We start from the raw sequence: 18537 nt of genomic DNA on the forward strand, positions 1-18537 counted from the left end.
TATTATATCCAGTCTTGTGCTATTTTCAGTATAACACCTGATGATAGGAGTATAAGAGCCCGAGACCAGTTGCGTTCTATATAAAAGAACCTTACAACTGTAGCGGGATTTTCAACCTCAGGTTTAATGCTCAGTTGCAGTTGTTCCTCCAACAGAATTGTTTGATCTGAAGAATGAACTAACCAGCTATAAGCTTATGGTACATAAGAAAATATTTAACTTTGTTATTTTAGATTGATATTCACAAATTCTTCTACTGTACACAAGCAGTTCTTCTGAAGCAACATTTTCACTTTTCATTAATTGTGCTTTATTTGGTTTTAAACATTCAGGAAGCATGTTGTTTTGAGTATGATGTATGTTAACCAAGCTAGATGATTTTGAAATCAGAAAAATTTTACTAGCAGCAAATAGTACCCCATAATATGAGTAATCTGTGCTTTCAAAAATAGTTATTTCCTGACAGTTTGTATTCCAGGAAAATGACATTCGATCACATATAAGCTGTACAATCATTCAAAGATGATGAGTTTATGACATTTCATCTCTGCAGCAGTGAAAAGACAATGTTTTTTTATGTAACATGTATTTTTTGTCTCAAGGAGGTGGTATTTTGTAGGATTCTACCTTGATTTGTCTCAGAATTAAAATGGAAATACAAACCCTGTAATGTCTGTAACAATCTTCTTTTGCATATTACTGTCAGGATAAATTTTATTTTACTGGCTCTTCTCTCTGAATGTGGCACACTACAGAATTGTTACATACTGCTTCATTCTTCAACTCTTTTTTCAACATTTTGTGACCAAAATTGACAGCTGAAATCCTGCCAATGTATTGTGGTCAACAATAACTGGTTAAGAATATTTCCTTCTTTATAGCTTCAACACACTGTCACATATGTAGCTTGTGCAAATATGGTTATGTGTAAACCACTAGACTTTGTTCTTGTTTTTTTTTTTTTTAGCTTCACTTCCATGGCCCAGTAACATCATTAGGAAAATTTTTACCACTTGATATATTACCTGAAGAATATGGTGGAACAGGAGGGAAATGTCAGGAACTTGCTGGTATGTATATACAGGTCCTGGAGAATGTTGCCAGCTCTGTTTAACTCCTGATGGTCGTGCTATGGCAACAAAATTTACAGTTTAATATATATTAATATTTCTTTGGCTTTTGTTTCTGTTATCTTAGGAATTTTGGACCTTAATTACCATACTGCATAATAATAAGTTACAGAGTAATAAACTTTGCTTGTGCACTAGCACAAAGGCAGTTTTACACACAATCTGATGGGAATGAGCAACGAACTAATATCAGTATCAACTCACAGCTAGCAAGTGCTTTTGAGTAGCAGACAGGCACACATAAACAAAGTGCACAACACTACAGTACAGATTTCAAACTTGTATTATTTGGCAGGAGCACTTACATGCACAATTACTGACAGAAAATGTGTTGTCTCAAGAAGTGGTATAATGAGAATTGATAATAAATGAATTGAAATATGAATGGTCTGATGAATGACACTGACAGAGGAAAAATATAATGAACATTTAAGCAGGCTACCTCCATTTCAAAATGTAGTCATACATCCCAAACACCTATGGAGTTTAAAGCATCATTTGTATGGACACACTATTCTTGTGCACTTGGCAGCCCATAAACATTTCCACAAGTCTATATGAGTGGTTCCAATATTCAGACAGCACAAAATCATGATTTTTCCTGTATTCATGTAACCTGTTTCAACAAAAGAAGAAAATAATGTACGACTCCTGCAAGCACGCAAGCTTTCCTAGGAAACAGCACTAACAGCAAAGTGTGTTTGTTTCCCTTTCAAGTCTGTATCAGCAGCTCAGTTTAAAATACATGTAGCCCTCCAGGAGGATGAGTCATCACTCTATTGGATACTGAACATACCCAGGCTATCTGAAAAGAATAAAATTAAGACTAATCAATGCATGTGAGTGTGGTTGCCCATGGGGTATGGCAGTTTAATAAACAGTTAGTAGTGTCAGATGACAATGGAGATTTCTTCCATAATCCAATAATTTCTATAATACTGAGAGGAGAAAGGCTAACAAATCTAACAAGTTTCCTTGAAAGACTTAGAAATATACACAAGGGAGGAAGAGCTTGTGCAGTCATGTCAGAAACCTGTGCAGACACATCAGAGACGCTGGTCATAACAACATGAATTAGAGACTGGGAAGATCAGACAGAGAGTAAAACAGCTATAGATTTGGCTGAGAAATAGAAGGAGGCCTACACAAAGAGGACATTGTGTGAGGACTTTTGGGACATAATGATTCTCACTGGCTTTAGTGAGGCTCTCAGCAGAAGACCTTAGAGCAACATACCTAATGACCATGGTCTCAGTAGGTACTGTAGGTGGGTGGTCCTGGAATGCTACACACAGAACCTGAAGAAAGAGAAGATCTCACCAACAACGTACATGGTAAAATGAACATTTTTCCATTTGGGATTGGCTGACTGTCTCTTGAATTAAATTTCCATTCCTAGAAACAAATGCAAGCAGCAGGGTTCACCACAAGTGTGCAAAAATAGATTAGAAAAAGACTTTATATTTTCAGAATGAAATTTTCACTCCGCAGCAAAATTTGCACTGATATAAAACTTCCTGTCAGATTAAAACTGTGTGCAGGAGCAAGACTTGAACTCAGGACCTTTATCTTCACAGGCAAGTGCTCTACCAATTGAGTTACTGAAGCACGACTCATGTTTCCTTCTCTCAGCTGTATTTCCACCAGCACCCCGTCTCCTACTTTCCGAACTTCACAGAAGCTCCACTGCATACCTTGCAACACTAACACCCCTGGAAGAAAGGATATTCCAGAGACATGGCTTAGCCACATCCTATGGGTTGTTTCCAGAATAAAATTTTCACTCTGCAGTGGAGTGTGTACTGATATAAAGCTTCCTGGCAGATTACATCTACATCTACATTACATCTACATCTATACTCCGCGAGCCACCTTACGGTGTGTGGCGGAGGGTACCTTGAGTACCTCTATCGGTATTCACTTCTATTCCAGTCTCGTATTGTTAGTGGAAAGAAGGATTGTCGGTATGCCTCTGTGTGGGCTCTAATCTCTCTGATTTTATCCTCATGGTCTCTTCGCAAGATATACGTAGGAGGGAGCAATATACTGGTTGACTCCTCGGTGAAGGTATGTTCTCAAAACTTCAACAAAAGCCCGTACCGAGCTACTGAGCGTCTCTCTTGCAGAGTCTTCCATTGGAGTTTATCTATCATCTCCGTAACGCTTTCGCGATTATTAAATCATCCTGTAACAAAGCGCGCTGCTCTCCATTGGATCTTCTCTATCTCTTCTATCAACCCTATCTGGTACGGATCCCACACTGCTGAGCAGTATTCAAGCAGTGGGCGAACAAGTGTACTGTAACCTACTTCCTTTGTTTTCGGATTGCATTTCCTTAGGATTCTTCCAATGAATCTCAGTCTGGCATCTGCTTTACCGATGATCAACTTTATATGATCATTCCATTTTAAATCACTCCTAATGCATACTCCCAGATAATTTATGGAATTAACTGCTTCCAGTTGCTGACCTGCTATATTGTAGCTAAATGATAAGGGATGTTTCTTTCTATGTATTCGCAGCACTTTACACTCGTCTACATTGAGATTCAATTGCCATTCCCTGCACCATGCAGCAATTTGCTGCAGATCCTCCTGCATTTCAGTACAATTATCCATTGTTACAACCTCTTGATATACCACAGCATCATCCGCAAAAAGCCTCAGTGAACTTCCGATGTCATCCACAAGTTCATTTACGTATAATGTGAATAGCAACGGTCCTACGACACTCCCCTGCGGCACACCTGAAATTACTCTTACTTCGGAAGACTTCTCTCCATTGAGAATGACATGCTGCGTTCTGTTATCTAGGAACTCAATTGGTCTGATAGTCCATATGCTCTTACTTTGTTCATTAAACGACTGTGGGGAACTGTATCGAACGCCTTGCAGAAGTCAAGAAACACGGCATCTACCTGGGAACCCGTGTCTGGAACAAGCCTCAAACTCGGGACCTTTGCCTTTCACAGGCAAGCTCCATCAATTGAACTACCCAAGCATGACTCATGAGCCCTCCTCCCAGCTTTACTGCTACCATTACCTCGTCTCCTACCTTACAAACTTCACAGCAGCTCTCCTGGAAACCTTGCATGACTAGCACTCCTCAAAGGAAGGATATTGCAGAGACATGGCTTAGCCACAGCCTGGGGGATGTTTCCAGAATGAAATTTTCACTCTCTAACAGGGAGCTTCTGTGAAGTTTGAAAGGTAGGAGATGAGGTACTGGTGGAAGTAAAGCTGTGACAAGGGGTTGTAAGCCGTGCTTGAGTAGCTCAATCGGTAGAGCATTTGCCCATGAAAGACAAACAGCCCTAGTTTGAGTCTCGGTCCAGCATACAAAGTTCCACTTTATGTTTTATTTTATAATAAAAATTGGTGGTTGTTTAGTAGTAGTTTTAACTGTACCAGTTACACCAGGCTTTTCAAAAACATTTATTATAATGAACAAAATTAAGTAGCAGTATTAGTAGATTGTTCATTATTTAATCTTTTATTTTCTTTAATTATGTAATCATTTTATTTTTAAAATTAATTCTCCTTTTATTCATTATTTTGGTACTAATTGCATATTTATTATCATAAATACATCACATGCTGAGTTCAAGACAGATAAAAATTTTCTGGACCCAGACAATTATCTACTACAGTTCCACTACAAAATAAACTACTTCTAACAGCAACAAAGATGCTATCCTTCCTGAACATCATTATGTCCTAGCTGAACTAAAATCCAGCTTTAGCCAGCTTTCAGTAACTACAACAATTTTTACTTCAGTGCTTCTTATGAATACTTGGCACTTTGGTTCTTTTCCATTATAGCTCTGACAATTTACAACTATAATACTAATGTTTCTTAGATCTACTCTCATCTCATGTGTGACATGCACCCCTTGAGACTGAACCCATGTTTTCAAACTTTCACAGCCATCAAACGTAGAAATCATCCAGTCTATTTCACACAGTCCCCACTACCCTCGTAAGCACCTCCTGCGTGTAATTGACCCATGACATATTATACACATCCTGATATCTCTCCACTCTATGATTCAAGTTAAGGAGTCTGCAGCCTACACAGTTTCAGAACCCTCTGAGGTTCTGATGGTCCTGTATACAATGCTAGTGATGGTGCGCTCTTCCTTCACCTCACAAGCAAGAGTGACTGTCTTTACCACTTCAAATAGCTGGCAGACACCAGAGAGAATACTTCAGATCCAAACAGATGCACATCACTAGTACTGAGATGAGCCGCCAGTTGCAGTTGGAGGCACACTATGCCTGTTGTGACATGTGGAAGAACTTGTTCCCCCAGAATGTGCAAAGAGTATACACTGCACCCTCCGTGGCAGCCAGAAGCCTAAGAGGATCCATCACATGCCTAGCATTGGAGCTCCCAACTACTAATAATCATACCCTCTGTGAGTGCCCAAACATTGCAGGCAACTGCAGCAGGCTAAGAATCTTTATCAGCCACACCTCAATGTGGGTAGTAACTGGACCAACCACAGTAGTAAGTCTGTTGGGGGACACGTGGGGTTCTGGACATTCCTTGGATCCCCACAGTGTTGCCTATTGGTAACAGCTTCAAGCAATGAGACTGAAGCCAGCACCCCCCTGCAGATGTGAGTGAATGTCACCAACTCAGCTTGCATCCAAACATAGGATTCACAGTTCCTATCCATACTAAAGACAACGGAAAACTACTCTACACAAATGCACTAGAAATTTATGATTAAACTGTAAAAGCACACAGACACATCTAAATAATAAGTTCACTTCTATCTAGCAGTGAAACTACCAAAAAGCTGCTGGTAGCAGTGAAACAAAAAGTGGCAAAAAGTATGGCCCAAAGTGTACCAAAATGATCAATGTCATTAATACTTCATGTGAAGTGAAAATAATGACTGAATGATCAAAAACCAAACAAAGTCAGTCCAAAAGTATCTGACCAAGTTTCTTTGGTGCCAACAGAACAGTCCAAATTCAAATCTTCTGTGAAAGCAATTGACTATGAAGTCTGCTGAAATCAAACACTCTCCTCTCTAAATCCACAACTGCCACACACTTACAGTCTCTACAGACAGGTAATGGGTCATATGTCAAACCTCATTAATAAAATTGCTCATATAATCCAGTGGGATGTAAATGGTTCCTAAATTCATGCAGAAGAACTAAGACCCTTAGACCAGGGAAGATGAACATGCTTTTGTCTTCGAGAGACATATCTAGATCTGTTGCATACCTCTGTGTTCAAGGGTTTCAGCCTCCAGCATTTGTACAGAGAGGGCTAAAGGTTGTGTGTCATACTCATTGACAATGAAAACCCATACCTTACCTCTTCCCCTCTTCGTCATCTTACAAACTGGTATTGTAATCGTGCATAAGTCATATAAAGTAACTATCTGCAATGAAGATTTAAACCTGGACGTTCTAACTAATCTCATTGCACACCTCTCTTCTTCATTGCTTATAATGTTCCATTGGACTCAATTATTAAATCAGAAATTTTATGTGTCCTGAATACAATATGAGCATGTATTTGACTACTGTAACCAAGCCACTATCTGTTACTGAACTTTCAACAAGATGTCTTGCCCTCAGCCAAACTGAAGGATTCAATGATTCCCTATTTAATGACCATTCCCCTATCTGGATATGAAAAGTAGATCTAAAAGAGACAGAGAGAAAGCCATCACAGTAGATTTTCAAAAAATAAATGAAAAGCACAATATTGTGCATGTTTTACAGTATATTGCACACACAATACAGAAGATTATGCTTTTATTTTGTAATAAAAGTGGTAATCTCCAGACCAACCAAAGAGTCATAGTACAGAAAGTAGTGAAATATTTCTAGGGAGTAACAATCACAACAAGCCAGCATCAAGACTCCCACCATGACACAGAATGGAGAGAAGCAATTGGGACTTGGATTCCAGTAACAATAATATTTGCAAATGCCCGTTTTCCATTTTAAAGATGGTCTGGCATTTTACATGGCATCTGATGCAACAACTAATCATGACAAAACCCATTACATAGTATTAAGTACCTTATAGGAACTCCTCTCTACACTATTCAGCCACATTTTAAAGACAAGAGACTTGCATAATTCTTGGAAGGATGTGGTATTAACACCTCTCCTGAAACTAGGGAAGCCGCTAAGTTGCTCAAATGGTTATATCAAAAACAATCTTGCTAGTGTAGGGAAGATTCTTGGGCAAATGGCAAACTGGTACTCAGGTTAGATACTCAAGTCCAGACAGCTGCTAAGTTCAAGAATAGGTACACTCATAGTAACTCTAACGTATAGCATGAACATTTGCACTCTTTTACAACTGTAGTGACAGTAATCAAAAGTTTCAGGGGAAGTCTTAGCAGAAAACATTTATTACCATTTATTAATAATTGTTTCTTGTGTACTGTCTAATCACTCCCATTCTCAAAGTCCAATCAACAAGTCTTTGTTATAATATAATAAATGATGTATTTATATTTCTTTATCAGGACTACTGCTCTCCCTTCGATAGTATATGTTTTGCCAGTTACAGGGCTGGTATAGATGATGGTAGGAGGATGCATAGGGAAAGTCTTAAAGTAGGGATGATAGCAGGTGTAGGAGCCATAGGGTAGGGAGATGGGTGCAGAAGGAGCATAGGCTCTGACAAGGATATTGTGGAGATTAGGAGGGTGATGAAAAGCAATTATAAGTGTGGTGAGAAAAATATTGGACAGAATGGACCTCATTTCAGAGCATGATTTTAGGAAGTCATAGCCTTGTCAAAGTAGCTGCTTAATTCATTCAATGCCATGATAAAACTGAGTGATTAATGACAATCTATCCAACTACATTATATTTTCAAAAATTGATTATTTTTGTTGATCAACTCTTTGGTCTGTAACACCAAAAACATAATTTTGTAGCATGAAATCTCAATCTTTCCAGAACTGACAAATGAGTAAATTAAATCTTGTATACATTTTTTCTTCCTGCTCAAGTTAATATTTCCCACGAAAACACGACTCTGGACACAAACGGGTGTTGTTGAACATAGTTTTGAAATGGAGTTTTCATGAGCAAATACCACAAAATCTAGAATATTTGCCAATTATGTTAGAAAGAAGCAAAGGGAATCTACAGGATAATTAATTTCTTTAAAATCAAAGACAAAAATCAATTCCCAAAACATTACATAAAACATGAATAATGAAACTTCAAATAAGTACAATACATCAATCCTAAAGGCTCTCTTTTAATACATGAGATTTGCAATTGACAGTCAGGATAGGAATTGTTATACACTGTTGAACAAAGGTCCCTGTGGTACAGATTCTTACAATTGTTCATTAATAATTGATTTTGTGAGCTAATTATACAGAGCTCATCCTTTTAAATGAAGCAGCAAGTTTAGTTAAACACTGGCCATTGAAAGGTTTTAAACACTGAACTGTATTTTATTAGATCTTTGCACGTGTTTATAGTATTCTTGTGCATATGACACATCTGGGTTGCAATATGCTTATTTGTGTTGCTGTAATGTGTAAACTTTCATGTTCAAATTAAAGTATATTAGTGGTTCACAAAATCTCTACAAATAATTAACAAGGAAAAACAGAACAGTTCTACTGCACATAGCAAATTAATTTATTTTTATTCTTTGTCATTATTCTTCATGACTAAAATGAATAATGTGATAATTACTAATGGAATATTCTGATTTCCATTAATGAAGAAAAAATGTTTCTGATATGATGTGAATTTATTATACTTCTCAAAAATCACACAAACTCCTTCCCATATAGAGAGAGTCCTTACCTTCATTTGTGTCTTTAATTCCTCTTCTCTCTCTCTCTCTCTCTCTCTCTCTCTCTCTCTCTGTGTGTGTGTGTGTGTGTGTGTGTGTGTGTGTGTGTGTGTGTGTTTTTCATCATTTTTAGTTTTTATTGATTTTTTTCCTCTAACTACATTTCTTGTCTCCAGTCTTAGTTACATACTAACTTTGAACTAAATAAAATTTACCTCTTCTCAATTTGCTTACTTGAAATTACAGATAAATATCGCACCTTACTGCGGACAAGTTACAGATCATTTTTAATGGAAGAAGAAGTTCTCCGCGTGGATGAAAGTAAGCGTCCTCCAAAACAAAGCTGGTGGCAGATCTTCTGGGGCAGTGACACTAATTCTCTTCAACAGCTTTCTCTCGATTGAAAAATTCTTCTTGTCCTTGCGTATTACAAATTTTGTGTCACATTTTCAGAACTAAACAGTACTTCCAGTTTTCCTGACACTCCCACCCACTGAATGTTATATGCCACTTTCCATATCTTCTGTTACATATACTACTGACTTTGTGAAATACCTAACTGTGTAAAATGACAATGTTTAAAGTGAATAGCCACTCCTCAGGTGTCACAATTCCACTACAATATACTTGATTTCGTTTGTATATATTATATAGGCCTACTCACTTACTATTTACTTTTATATAAGTTCAAAGGCCATAGTAACATGGTAGTGTGCTGAAGAATTTAGGTTTGTGTTTGCTGACATGTATAATTGGCAACTGTCAGCAATGTTATTATTGTAACATATTGTTATTATGTTGATTATAATGATGTACACTGTCTCAGTTGTGAACCTGCAAGTTTCTAGTGACAAATAATTTTATAAAAACAAATAACATACCAAATATGTTACTCAATATTGTATTTAATCTGTATAGCAATAAATCATCTTATTCATCTACAGAACATAGCTTCTTATACATCAAAATGGACTTTTCCTAGTCATAATGTCGGCACATACCTCGAGCAGCATTAAGGAAAGCAAGACTCAGAACTTATAAACACAAAATATCATTTTAGTGTTATATGTCAATGGTGTTATCATGTTATCATAATCTGTACTCTGAACCAAAGCAATGGGAATGTGCAATACTTTTGCAGTAATTTTAGTTTGTTTTATAATATAATGATTAATGATCTTTATGAACAGCCATACCTGATTATTCTTAAAGACTGGTTATTTGTAAAGTTAAAATTTTGTCACAGATCAACTATTTACTGAGCTACAGTTTGAAATTCTGTGTATTTTCGATATTCAGATGCAGAAGTAGGTACTATTTCTCTGTTTGCTGGGTATTTTTATCAATAATTTTTCATTTTCTTTATTTTCAATTCATTTCTCAACTTGACTTTTTCTTGCTGTAGATCAAAAGAAGCAAATCTGCAAAACAAGGAGACATGTTTCTAATTGAAATAACAAGTGCTCTATTTGTACTATAGTCTGCTATAAATCTTACACTTTTTCCAATGCTCATCAGAGAACGTAAAAACAGAGTGTGAAAATGAAGGTTATTTTCTAGCTGCTGAATGATGCTATGTATTTGGTATGGCTTTACAGTTTACTGATCGTTAATCATCTGAACATTTACATGTAATTTTATTATGTTAGTTATTAATGTAAAACAGATCATATTATTTTAGTTATGCATTTTGTAAAAGTATATTCAAGATTTCTATATTTTTAGGTGAGTAGTCCCATGTATCCACAATAAAAAAAAGTGTTTATTGCATTGTCCATCAGTGATTTGCTGTTGTGAAATATATAATCAGTGCAGCAATAAACTTGTTTTCTTTTTCTGGATTTTATGTACATGGTTGCAACTTTGAAACAAATAAATAATGAGAAATGTTCAGGCCAGAGACCTGAATCACCAAGTGAATTTTTGAGTAAGCCAGTTTCAGTCGGTATTTATGTATTTGTTGTTGATATTATTAAGCGATGCTATGCTGTATTAAGGTCTGTATGTGACTGAATTGGATGGTTCAACTTGTAGCTCTAGTGAAGTGCTTCTTCAAAGAACTACATTTTTTTTACATAAACATTTCAGCACTACATGCCCTAAAATATTTGTGACTTCTAACATTGTTTGTTGTCATAAACTAAAGAAACTGTCTCATGAAAAACTAAAGTTAATGCACATTCAGTCTGTATGCCACCCCAGATTTCAAAACAGTATGCTGCACAAGACAGAAACATCTTCACAAGGTGCTGACAACTGATGAAAGATGCTAAAAGTGTTCATACTAAAAGAATGAGTGTTTAGCAGGCCTGAGCAGTAGACAGATATATACCAAAGGACAATGAACTGCTAAGCTTTTGTGCAAAGTCCTCTTTCAAAGAAGTAACAACACACACACACACACACACACACACACACACACACACACACACGAAGACAAGAGACAGAGAGAGATTAGTATGTAAGCTTCCACACAAGGTCCTTTTTAAGAGAACTAACAAACACACATATGCTCTCTTGCACACAAGGCCTTCTTTGGGGAGATAACAAACAAACATGCACACCAAGCTGTCTGCTACTCAACACCACTTCATTTCGGTGAGTAGTGGTCCGTACTTATACAGATATATCTTTTTCATCCAACACCATTTTAACAAGACTTTTGAAATTTAAATGACAAGCATCATTAGTCCCTATGACTGAGGTAATAACACAAACATAAATTCATCTAATATATTGGAGGAAGACTCATCAAGTGACAACTGCTGACTGCTTCTTGTAGTCACACAGTGGAAGATAAATTGAAGCACTCAGAACTGATAACTCATATGCATACAATGTTTTATATTCATATTTTACTTTAATTTCAAATAGAATTCCTGATTAGTTATAGGTATATAGAGATATATGTAATAATCACTAACAGATAACAGCAACCACATGCTATAATGGGGAAGGACCCGACTGGAAAATAACACTGTAAATTGATCAGAACAAAACATTAATTCTAACTAGCTGTTGAAGAGTACTTAATAGCAATATCAGACAAATTATTACTTTTATTAAATCAAACAATGGGAAGTCCAGAATTATACTTACATATGGTAATTGCCCTATATTTCACTCTCTTGTTGACATATGGAAAATGGTTATCTAGTTTCCATAACATTTTGTTATTCAAAGACTAATCCACATGAATAATTACTCATAAAATGCATTGTTGTGATGTATTTGCATATATTTTAGTCATCATACAAACATATGCAGTTGAACATAGTTGAAAATAATTACCAATACAACTGCTCAAATAGTCCCATGAAAATGTAAATAGCTTTTCAGCTAATACTGACTCAATGAAATACAAACACTTCCTGTTTTTAATTTGTTGTTTGATTAAACAGATAGCAATATACATTGTTCATTCATTCATTTACTGTGTTCTGTTGATCCTTTCAAGAAGGAGAACTTTCAGAGATATGGAACGAGTCAAGACAACTTTCAAAATAGCTGCTGCCCCCTCACTCATACTACAGAGCAGTGATTTGTCATTCGTGAATACCGCAAGTGATTTTAATACCTTATTCAGTATGCCACTGTATCCAAACATTTTAATGATTTAGGTGATGGATGATTTTCATAATTTCATTAGAAATTGTGCATTCGAATTTGAAAGGCTTAACAGATGTTTACTGTGTCTGTCTGATGAACATCACATTTTCCATAGCACACTGTTCATTTTGGTATCCCACTTTCAGCCATGACGAGCAACAATACACTGAATTCTGAGCTTGTTTCTATCAAATTATTTTATGTGACTTTATACAGGAATGAAATACACCAATCAACAAGAACATTGTGACCACTATCCTACTACTGATATAAGCCCATCAGATGACAGCGGTGTCCAGTGAGGAATGTCTGCTAGTCAGACACATGCACAGTGAATATTGTATCAGTGAGTGTGCTGTCTGTGTGTAGAATGGGGAAGTCATGCTATCTATCTGAATTTCGCCAAGGGCAGACTGTGATGGCTCTGACGCTCGTCATTAGCAGTTCAGAAACTGCATGATTTGTCAGGTATTCAAGGAGTGCTGTGGTGAGTGTCTTCAACACATGACAAAACCAAGGTGAAATCATGTCCAGATGTTGTGGGGTTGGGTAGCCACTCCCCCTTACAGATGTCAGACATCACAGGCTGGGCACACTGGTAAAACAGGACAAGCGACAAACTGTGGTGAAACTAACATCAGACTTTAACGCTGGGCAGAGTTCAAGTGTGTCTGAACACACAGTGCACCAAACACTCCTAACAATGGGCCTCCACACTTGACGACCCATGCATATGGCAACGTTAACACCACAACATCGACAACTACGACTGAAATGAGCATGTGACCATCGGCACTGGATGTTGATGCAGTGGCAGAGCATTGCATGGTTTGATGAATCCTGGTACCTACTTCACCATGTGGATGGGAGAGCATGGTTCTGTCACCTTGCAGGGGAACAGCTCCTTGACACCTGTACTGTGGGATGGAGACAAGCTAGTGGTGGCTCCATTATGCTCTGGAGAACATTAATGTTGGCATTCATGGGTCCATTGGAGCTCATGCAAGGCACCATTACAGCCAAGGAGTATCATACACTAGTTGCAGACCATGTGCACCCTTTAAGACGATCTTATTTCCTGACAGTGGCGGCATTTTTCAACAAGATAATATGCCATGTCACAAGGCGAGGAGTGTATAAAGTGGTTCAAGGAACACAGTGATGAGTTCCAATTGATGTGCTGGCCCTCCAACTCACAGATCTTAATCTGATTGAACACATCTGGGAGGTGATTGCACACCTTCCTGGGATTTACAGGATTTTGGTGACTTGTGTATGCAGATGTGGTGCCAAGTCCCTCCAGTGACCTACTAAGATCTCATACCTTCCATATCATGACACATTGCCACTGTTATCCATGCCAAAGGTGGACATACCAGCTATTATGCAGTTCGTCATAGTGTTCTCACTGATTGGTGTATGTGCAAGATGTCACTGTGCAGCCATTGACAGATTCATATTTTCACCTTGTTAGCTGAATAGGTTCCTGGTCAAGTGCAACTGGTCTATATTATGTAATGTGCTCTGCAAATATGTGATGCTCACTCTAGACAGATATACAGTAAAACAACCTTTTTACACTTTCCAGGTGCCTGACTCAAAAAAGTGTAAAATTCAAGAAAACGTAAAATACAGGAGAACATAGGAAACACAACAAGCTCTAGATTTTGTACCTAGTGATTTCTGTTTATAAAGACTGCCTACTGTAGCATTTTAATCAAAATTGTGTTGCAAGTTTTATTTACTGTAATTTTATAATGATTTTCAATAGTAAGTCTCATATTAGAACATGAATATCTTTTTAATGTGGTTTCATGGAAGACTTTTGCTTCCATGTTTTATTTACACCATAGGATATGATTGCAATGAAGAAGGAAACACATCTTTGTGTGTACTAGCACTCAGCCAATTACTTCATGATCATCACAAAGGCAGTGGATGAGTGCTGACACACACAAACACACACTCAGGTTCCCCTCTTCATTCCATTCATGTCCAATGATGTCAATAAAACATGGAAGCAAATGTCTTTCACGAAACAACATTAAAAAGATATTCATGTTCTGATGTGAGGCTTATTGCTGATAATTGTTATAAAATTACAGTAAATAAAACTTGTAACACAATATTTGTTAAAACACTAAAGTTGAGAGGCTTCATAAACAGAGAACAATAGCCACAAAATCTGCAGCCTGCTGCTGACATGGAGGATGCTCAGTTTAGGGACATCATGGTTGAAAAACATAGCCAAAATTGTCATCCTGTTACAGAGTATCTTAAGGAGAAATGTTTGTGTCTACCATCAGGACTTACCAATTGGCATATTTCACATGGAAGTAACAACGATTCATGAAAGCTCGTGATAGATACAGCCATCTTCGAAAGCGGTGTTTGTTTATATAAACGACTGTGAAATTAAATTATAGCTGTTGCAAAGAACACAATGAGCAAAAGGAAGGTTGTCACTAGAGTTGCTATCATCTGATCATGATTATCATTAAGGCAGGGACTCAGCACACTTTCCCACCCTTCCAAGCACTGTAAACATACAATACAAGTGGCCATGACCCGACACACCGAAAATGGAAATATTCATTACCATGCTACCACTATATTACATGATCAATAACTTTGCATATAGTCTGCATTTTCTCCATTGTTTCAAGGCTGACTTTGAGCAGGAATACAATGCACTTTTTGCATAAATCCATGTGAAAACCAATGGCAAAGGCCGTGTTAAAAACAAAGAAAAGTTAAAATGTTGGAAATGTTCTAATACAGAATCATTCATGATGGGAAAGCATTGTACTGAGAAAATGGACTTCTGTTAGGAGCAAAAAAAGTGATCATAACGAGAGGAAAATGTAAAATGTGGGGATGTAATAACAGGGTGTTACTGTACTTTTAGTTCCACAATTCCATAATGAGGAAGGAAGCAAGGAAGATTAGGGTTTAATGTCCCATCAAGGTCATGTTACACAGAACATGAATGTTTCAAGGATGGATAAGAAACTCAGTCATGCCTTTTCAAAGGAATCATACTGACTTTTGCCTGGAGTGCTTTAGGGATAGCATGGAAAATATAAATCTGGATGGCTGGATATGGATGTAGAACTTATCATAAAAACAAGGAATGGAAAATCCAGGATGGAATGTAATAATATTAGAGAAGGAAAGTTGCTACTCTCTATATAGCGGAGATGCAGAGTCGCGATAGGCACAACAGAAAGATTCACACAATTACAGCTTTCAGCCAGTAAGGCCTTTGTCAGCAATAGACACACACACACACACACACACACACACACACACACACACACACACTCATGCAAATGCAACTTGCACTCATGTCTGCAGTCTCAGACAACTGAAACCACACTGGCCTTAATAGCCGAAAGCTATAATTATCTGAATCTCTTTGTTGTGCCTATCGCGACTCAGCATCTCTGTTATATGGTGAGTAGCAACTTTCCTTCTCTAATATTGTCATAAAAACAAAAATATTTAAAGCATATCTACAAAAGATGAGATACACTTAAGTTTCCTCCCCAAATTCTAACCAAAAAAGTCTTAAAGGTGTGGATAAAATAAAAAATAATTGAAACATATTTCCAATTTACTTGTGCAGATTTCACTACTGCACTGAAGAGTTTAGGTTGGATTCTAGGTAATACATTAGTTGATATTTTTAGTAGTATATATCAACCTGTTCTATTAAGAAACTAACCAGTGGGGTAAAAGAAGTTGGGCACATCTAAATGTTTTCTAAGTAGCTAAACTTTTTATCATTGAAAATGTGTGTTCCTTGATGTTACCTTTCTGAACATAAGTCCCCCACCTGAACTTACTGCCAAGCTGAAATCCAAAGGATTAAACTCGTTAATCTCTTCAGTTTGGGTGGCATCAGATTTTAAACTTATGCTCGGTGGACACCTCTTGCAAATTCTTAGCCATATATGGTGTGTCTCCTCAAAGTTTAGTGACAAAGAATGGTCTAGAAACCGTTTACACACCTCAAAAAAAGTTTTGCATCACCCCAGCTCCCAGAACTCCTGAAGATGGACGTTGACTGTGGATACTGTATCTACATCTACATCTACATCCATACTCCGCAAGCCACCTGACGGTGTGTGGCGGAGGGTACCCTAAGTACCTCTATCGGTTCTCCCTTCCATTCCAGTCTCGTATTGTTCGTGGAAAGAAGGATTGTCTGTATGCTTCTGTGTGGGCTCTAATCTCTCTGATTTTATCCTCATGGTCTCTTCGCGAGATATACATAGGAGGGAGCAATATACTGTCGGACTCTTCGGTGAAGGTATGTTCTCAAAACTTTAACAAAAGACCGTACCGAGCTACTGAGCGTCTCTCCTGCAGAGTCTTCCACTGGAGTTTACCTATCATCTCCGTAACGCTTTCGTGATTACTAAATGATCCTGTAACGAAGCGGGCTGCTCTCCGTTGGATCTTCTCTATCTCTTCTATCAACCCTATCTGGTACGGATCCCACACCGCTGAGCAGTATTCAAGCAGTGGGCGAACAAGTGTACTGTAACCTACTTCCTTTGTTTTCGGATTGCATTTCCTTAGGATTCTTCCAATGAATCTCAGTCTGGCATCTGCTTTACCAACGATCAACTTTATGTGATCATTCCATTTTAAATCACTCCTAATGCGTACTCACAGATAATTTATGGAATTAACTGCTTCCAGTTGCTGACCTGCTATTTTGTAGCTAAATGATAAGGGATCTATCTTTCTATGTATTCGCAGCACATTACACTTGTCTACATTGAGATTCAATTGCCATTCCCTGCACCATGCGTCAATTTGCTGCAGATCCTCCTGCATTTCAGTACAATTTTCCATTGTTACAACCTCTTGATACACCACAACATCATCTGCAAAAAGCCTCAGTGAACTTCCGATGTCATCCACCAGGTCATTTATGTATATTGTGAACAGCAACGGTCCCATGACACTCCCCTGTGGCACACCTGAAATCACTTTTACTTCGGAAGACTTCTCTCCATTGAGAATGACATGCTGCGTTCTGTTATCTAGGAACTCCTCAATCCAATCACACAATTGGTCTGATAGTCCATATGCTCTTACTTTGTTCATTAAACGACTGTGGGGAACTGTATCGAACGCCTTGCGGAAGTCAAGAAACATGGCATCTACCTGTGAACCCATGTCTGTGGCCCTCTGAGTCTCGTGGACGAATAGCGCAAGCTGGGTTTCACACGACAGAGTCTCTTTGATTGTTCAGAGATGTCACTAAACCCGTCCAAAGATGCATGAGCAGCACCTATTAGACAGAGGGGGTCCAACAGCCGATCAGTTCCAGTCATTCCACCAGGAAGGAGGTACACGGCTCCTGTTGTCTGTAGTTCAACCATGACTAGATGGGCAATATTGCACTTTGATCATGTCCATATTGTTACTTTGTGTCAGGAAGGGCTCTCAACATGGAAAGTGTCCAGGTATCTCGGAGTGAACCAAAGTGATGTTGTTCGGACATGGACGAGATACAGAGAGACAGGAACTGTCAATGACACGCCTCGCTCCGGCTGCCCAAGAGCTACTACTGCAGTGGATGACCGCTACCTACAGATTATGGCTCAGAGGAACCCTGACAGCAACACCACCATGTTGAATAATGCTTTTTGTGCAGCCACAGGACGTCATGTTACGACTCAAACTGTGCACTTCACTCCCAACGTCCATGGCGAGGTCCATCTTTTCAACCATGTCACCAGGCAGTGTGGTACGGATGGGCCCAACAACATGCCAAATGGACTGCTCCGGATTGGCATCACATTCTCTTCACCAATGAGTGTCACATATGCCCTCAACCAGACAAGAGACGTGTTTGGAGGCAACCCTGTCCAGCTGAACGCCTTAGACACACAGTCCAGTGAGCGCAACAAGGTGGAGTTTCCCTGCTGTTTTGGGGTGGCATTATGTGGGGCCGACATATGCCACTGGTGGTCAT

General features: G+C 38.2%; 2 protein-coding genes across 6 annotated transcripts in view; both read left to right on the forward strand.

Moving 5' to 3' along the window:
• Positions 1–10649, forward strand: part of LOC126203412 (alpha-tocopherol transfer protein-like) — a 341643-nt gene extending 330994 nt beyond the window's left edge. For 2 of the 3 annotated variants that reach the window (XM_049937717.1, XM_049937718.1), the window contains 2 exons: positions 968–1070; positions 9180–10649. In XM_049937717.1, the coding sequence (XP_049793674.1) occupies positions 968–1070; positions 9180–9337 (261 nt within the window). In that variant the 3' untranslated portion in view covers positions 9338–10649. The remainder of the gene's footprint in view (positions 1–967; positions 1071–9179) is intronic. The other variant, XM_049937719.1, reaches the window with a different exon arrangement.
• An 811-nt stretch (positions 10650–11460) lies between these two features.
• The window catches only part of LOC126203847 (hydroxyproline dehydrogenase-like), a 176674-nt gene continuing 169597 nt past the window's right edge, over positions 11461–18537 (forward strand). Inside the window, exon 1 of one of the 3 annotated variants that reach the window (XM_049938222.1) lies at positions 11461–11531. The gene's annotated coding sequence lies outside the window, so the exon portion shown is untranslated. Of the gene's footprint in view, positions 11532–11554; positions 11638–18537 lie in introns of those variants that run through there. The other 2 variants (XM_049938221.1, XM_049938223.1) reach the window with 2 other exon arrangements.

The sequence above is a fragment of the Schistocerca nitens genome, chromosome 9 (assembly GCF_023898315.1).
Source record: "Schistocerca nitens isolate TAMUIC-IGC-003100 chromosome 9, iqSchNite1.1, whole genome shotgun sequence".
In the NCBI taxonomy this organism is placed as follows: Eukaryota; Metazoa; Arthropoda; class Insecta; order Orthoptera; family Acrididae; genus Schistocerca; species Schistocerca nitens.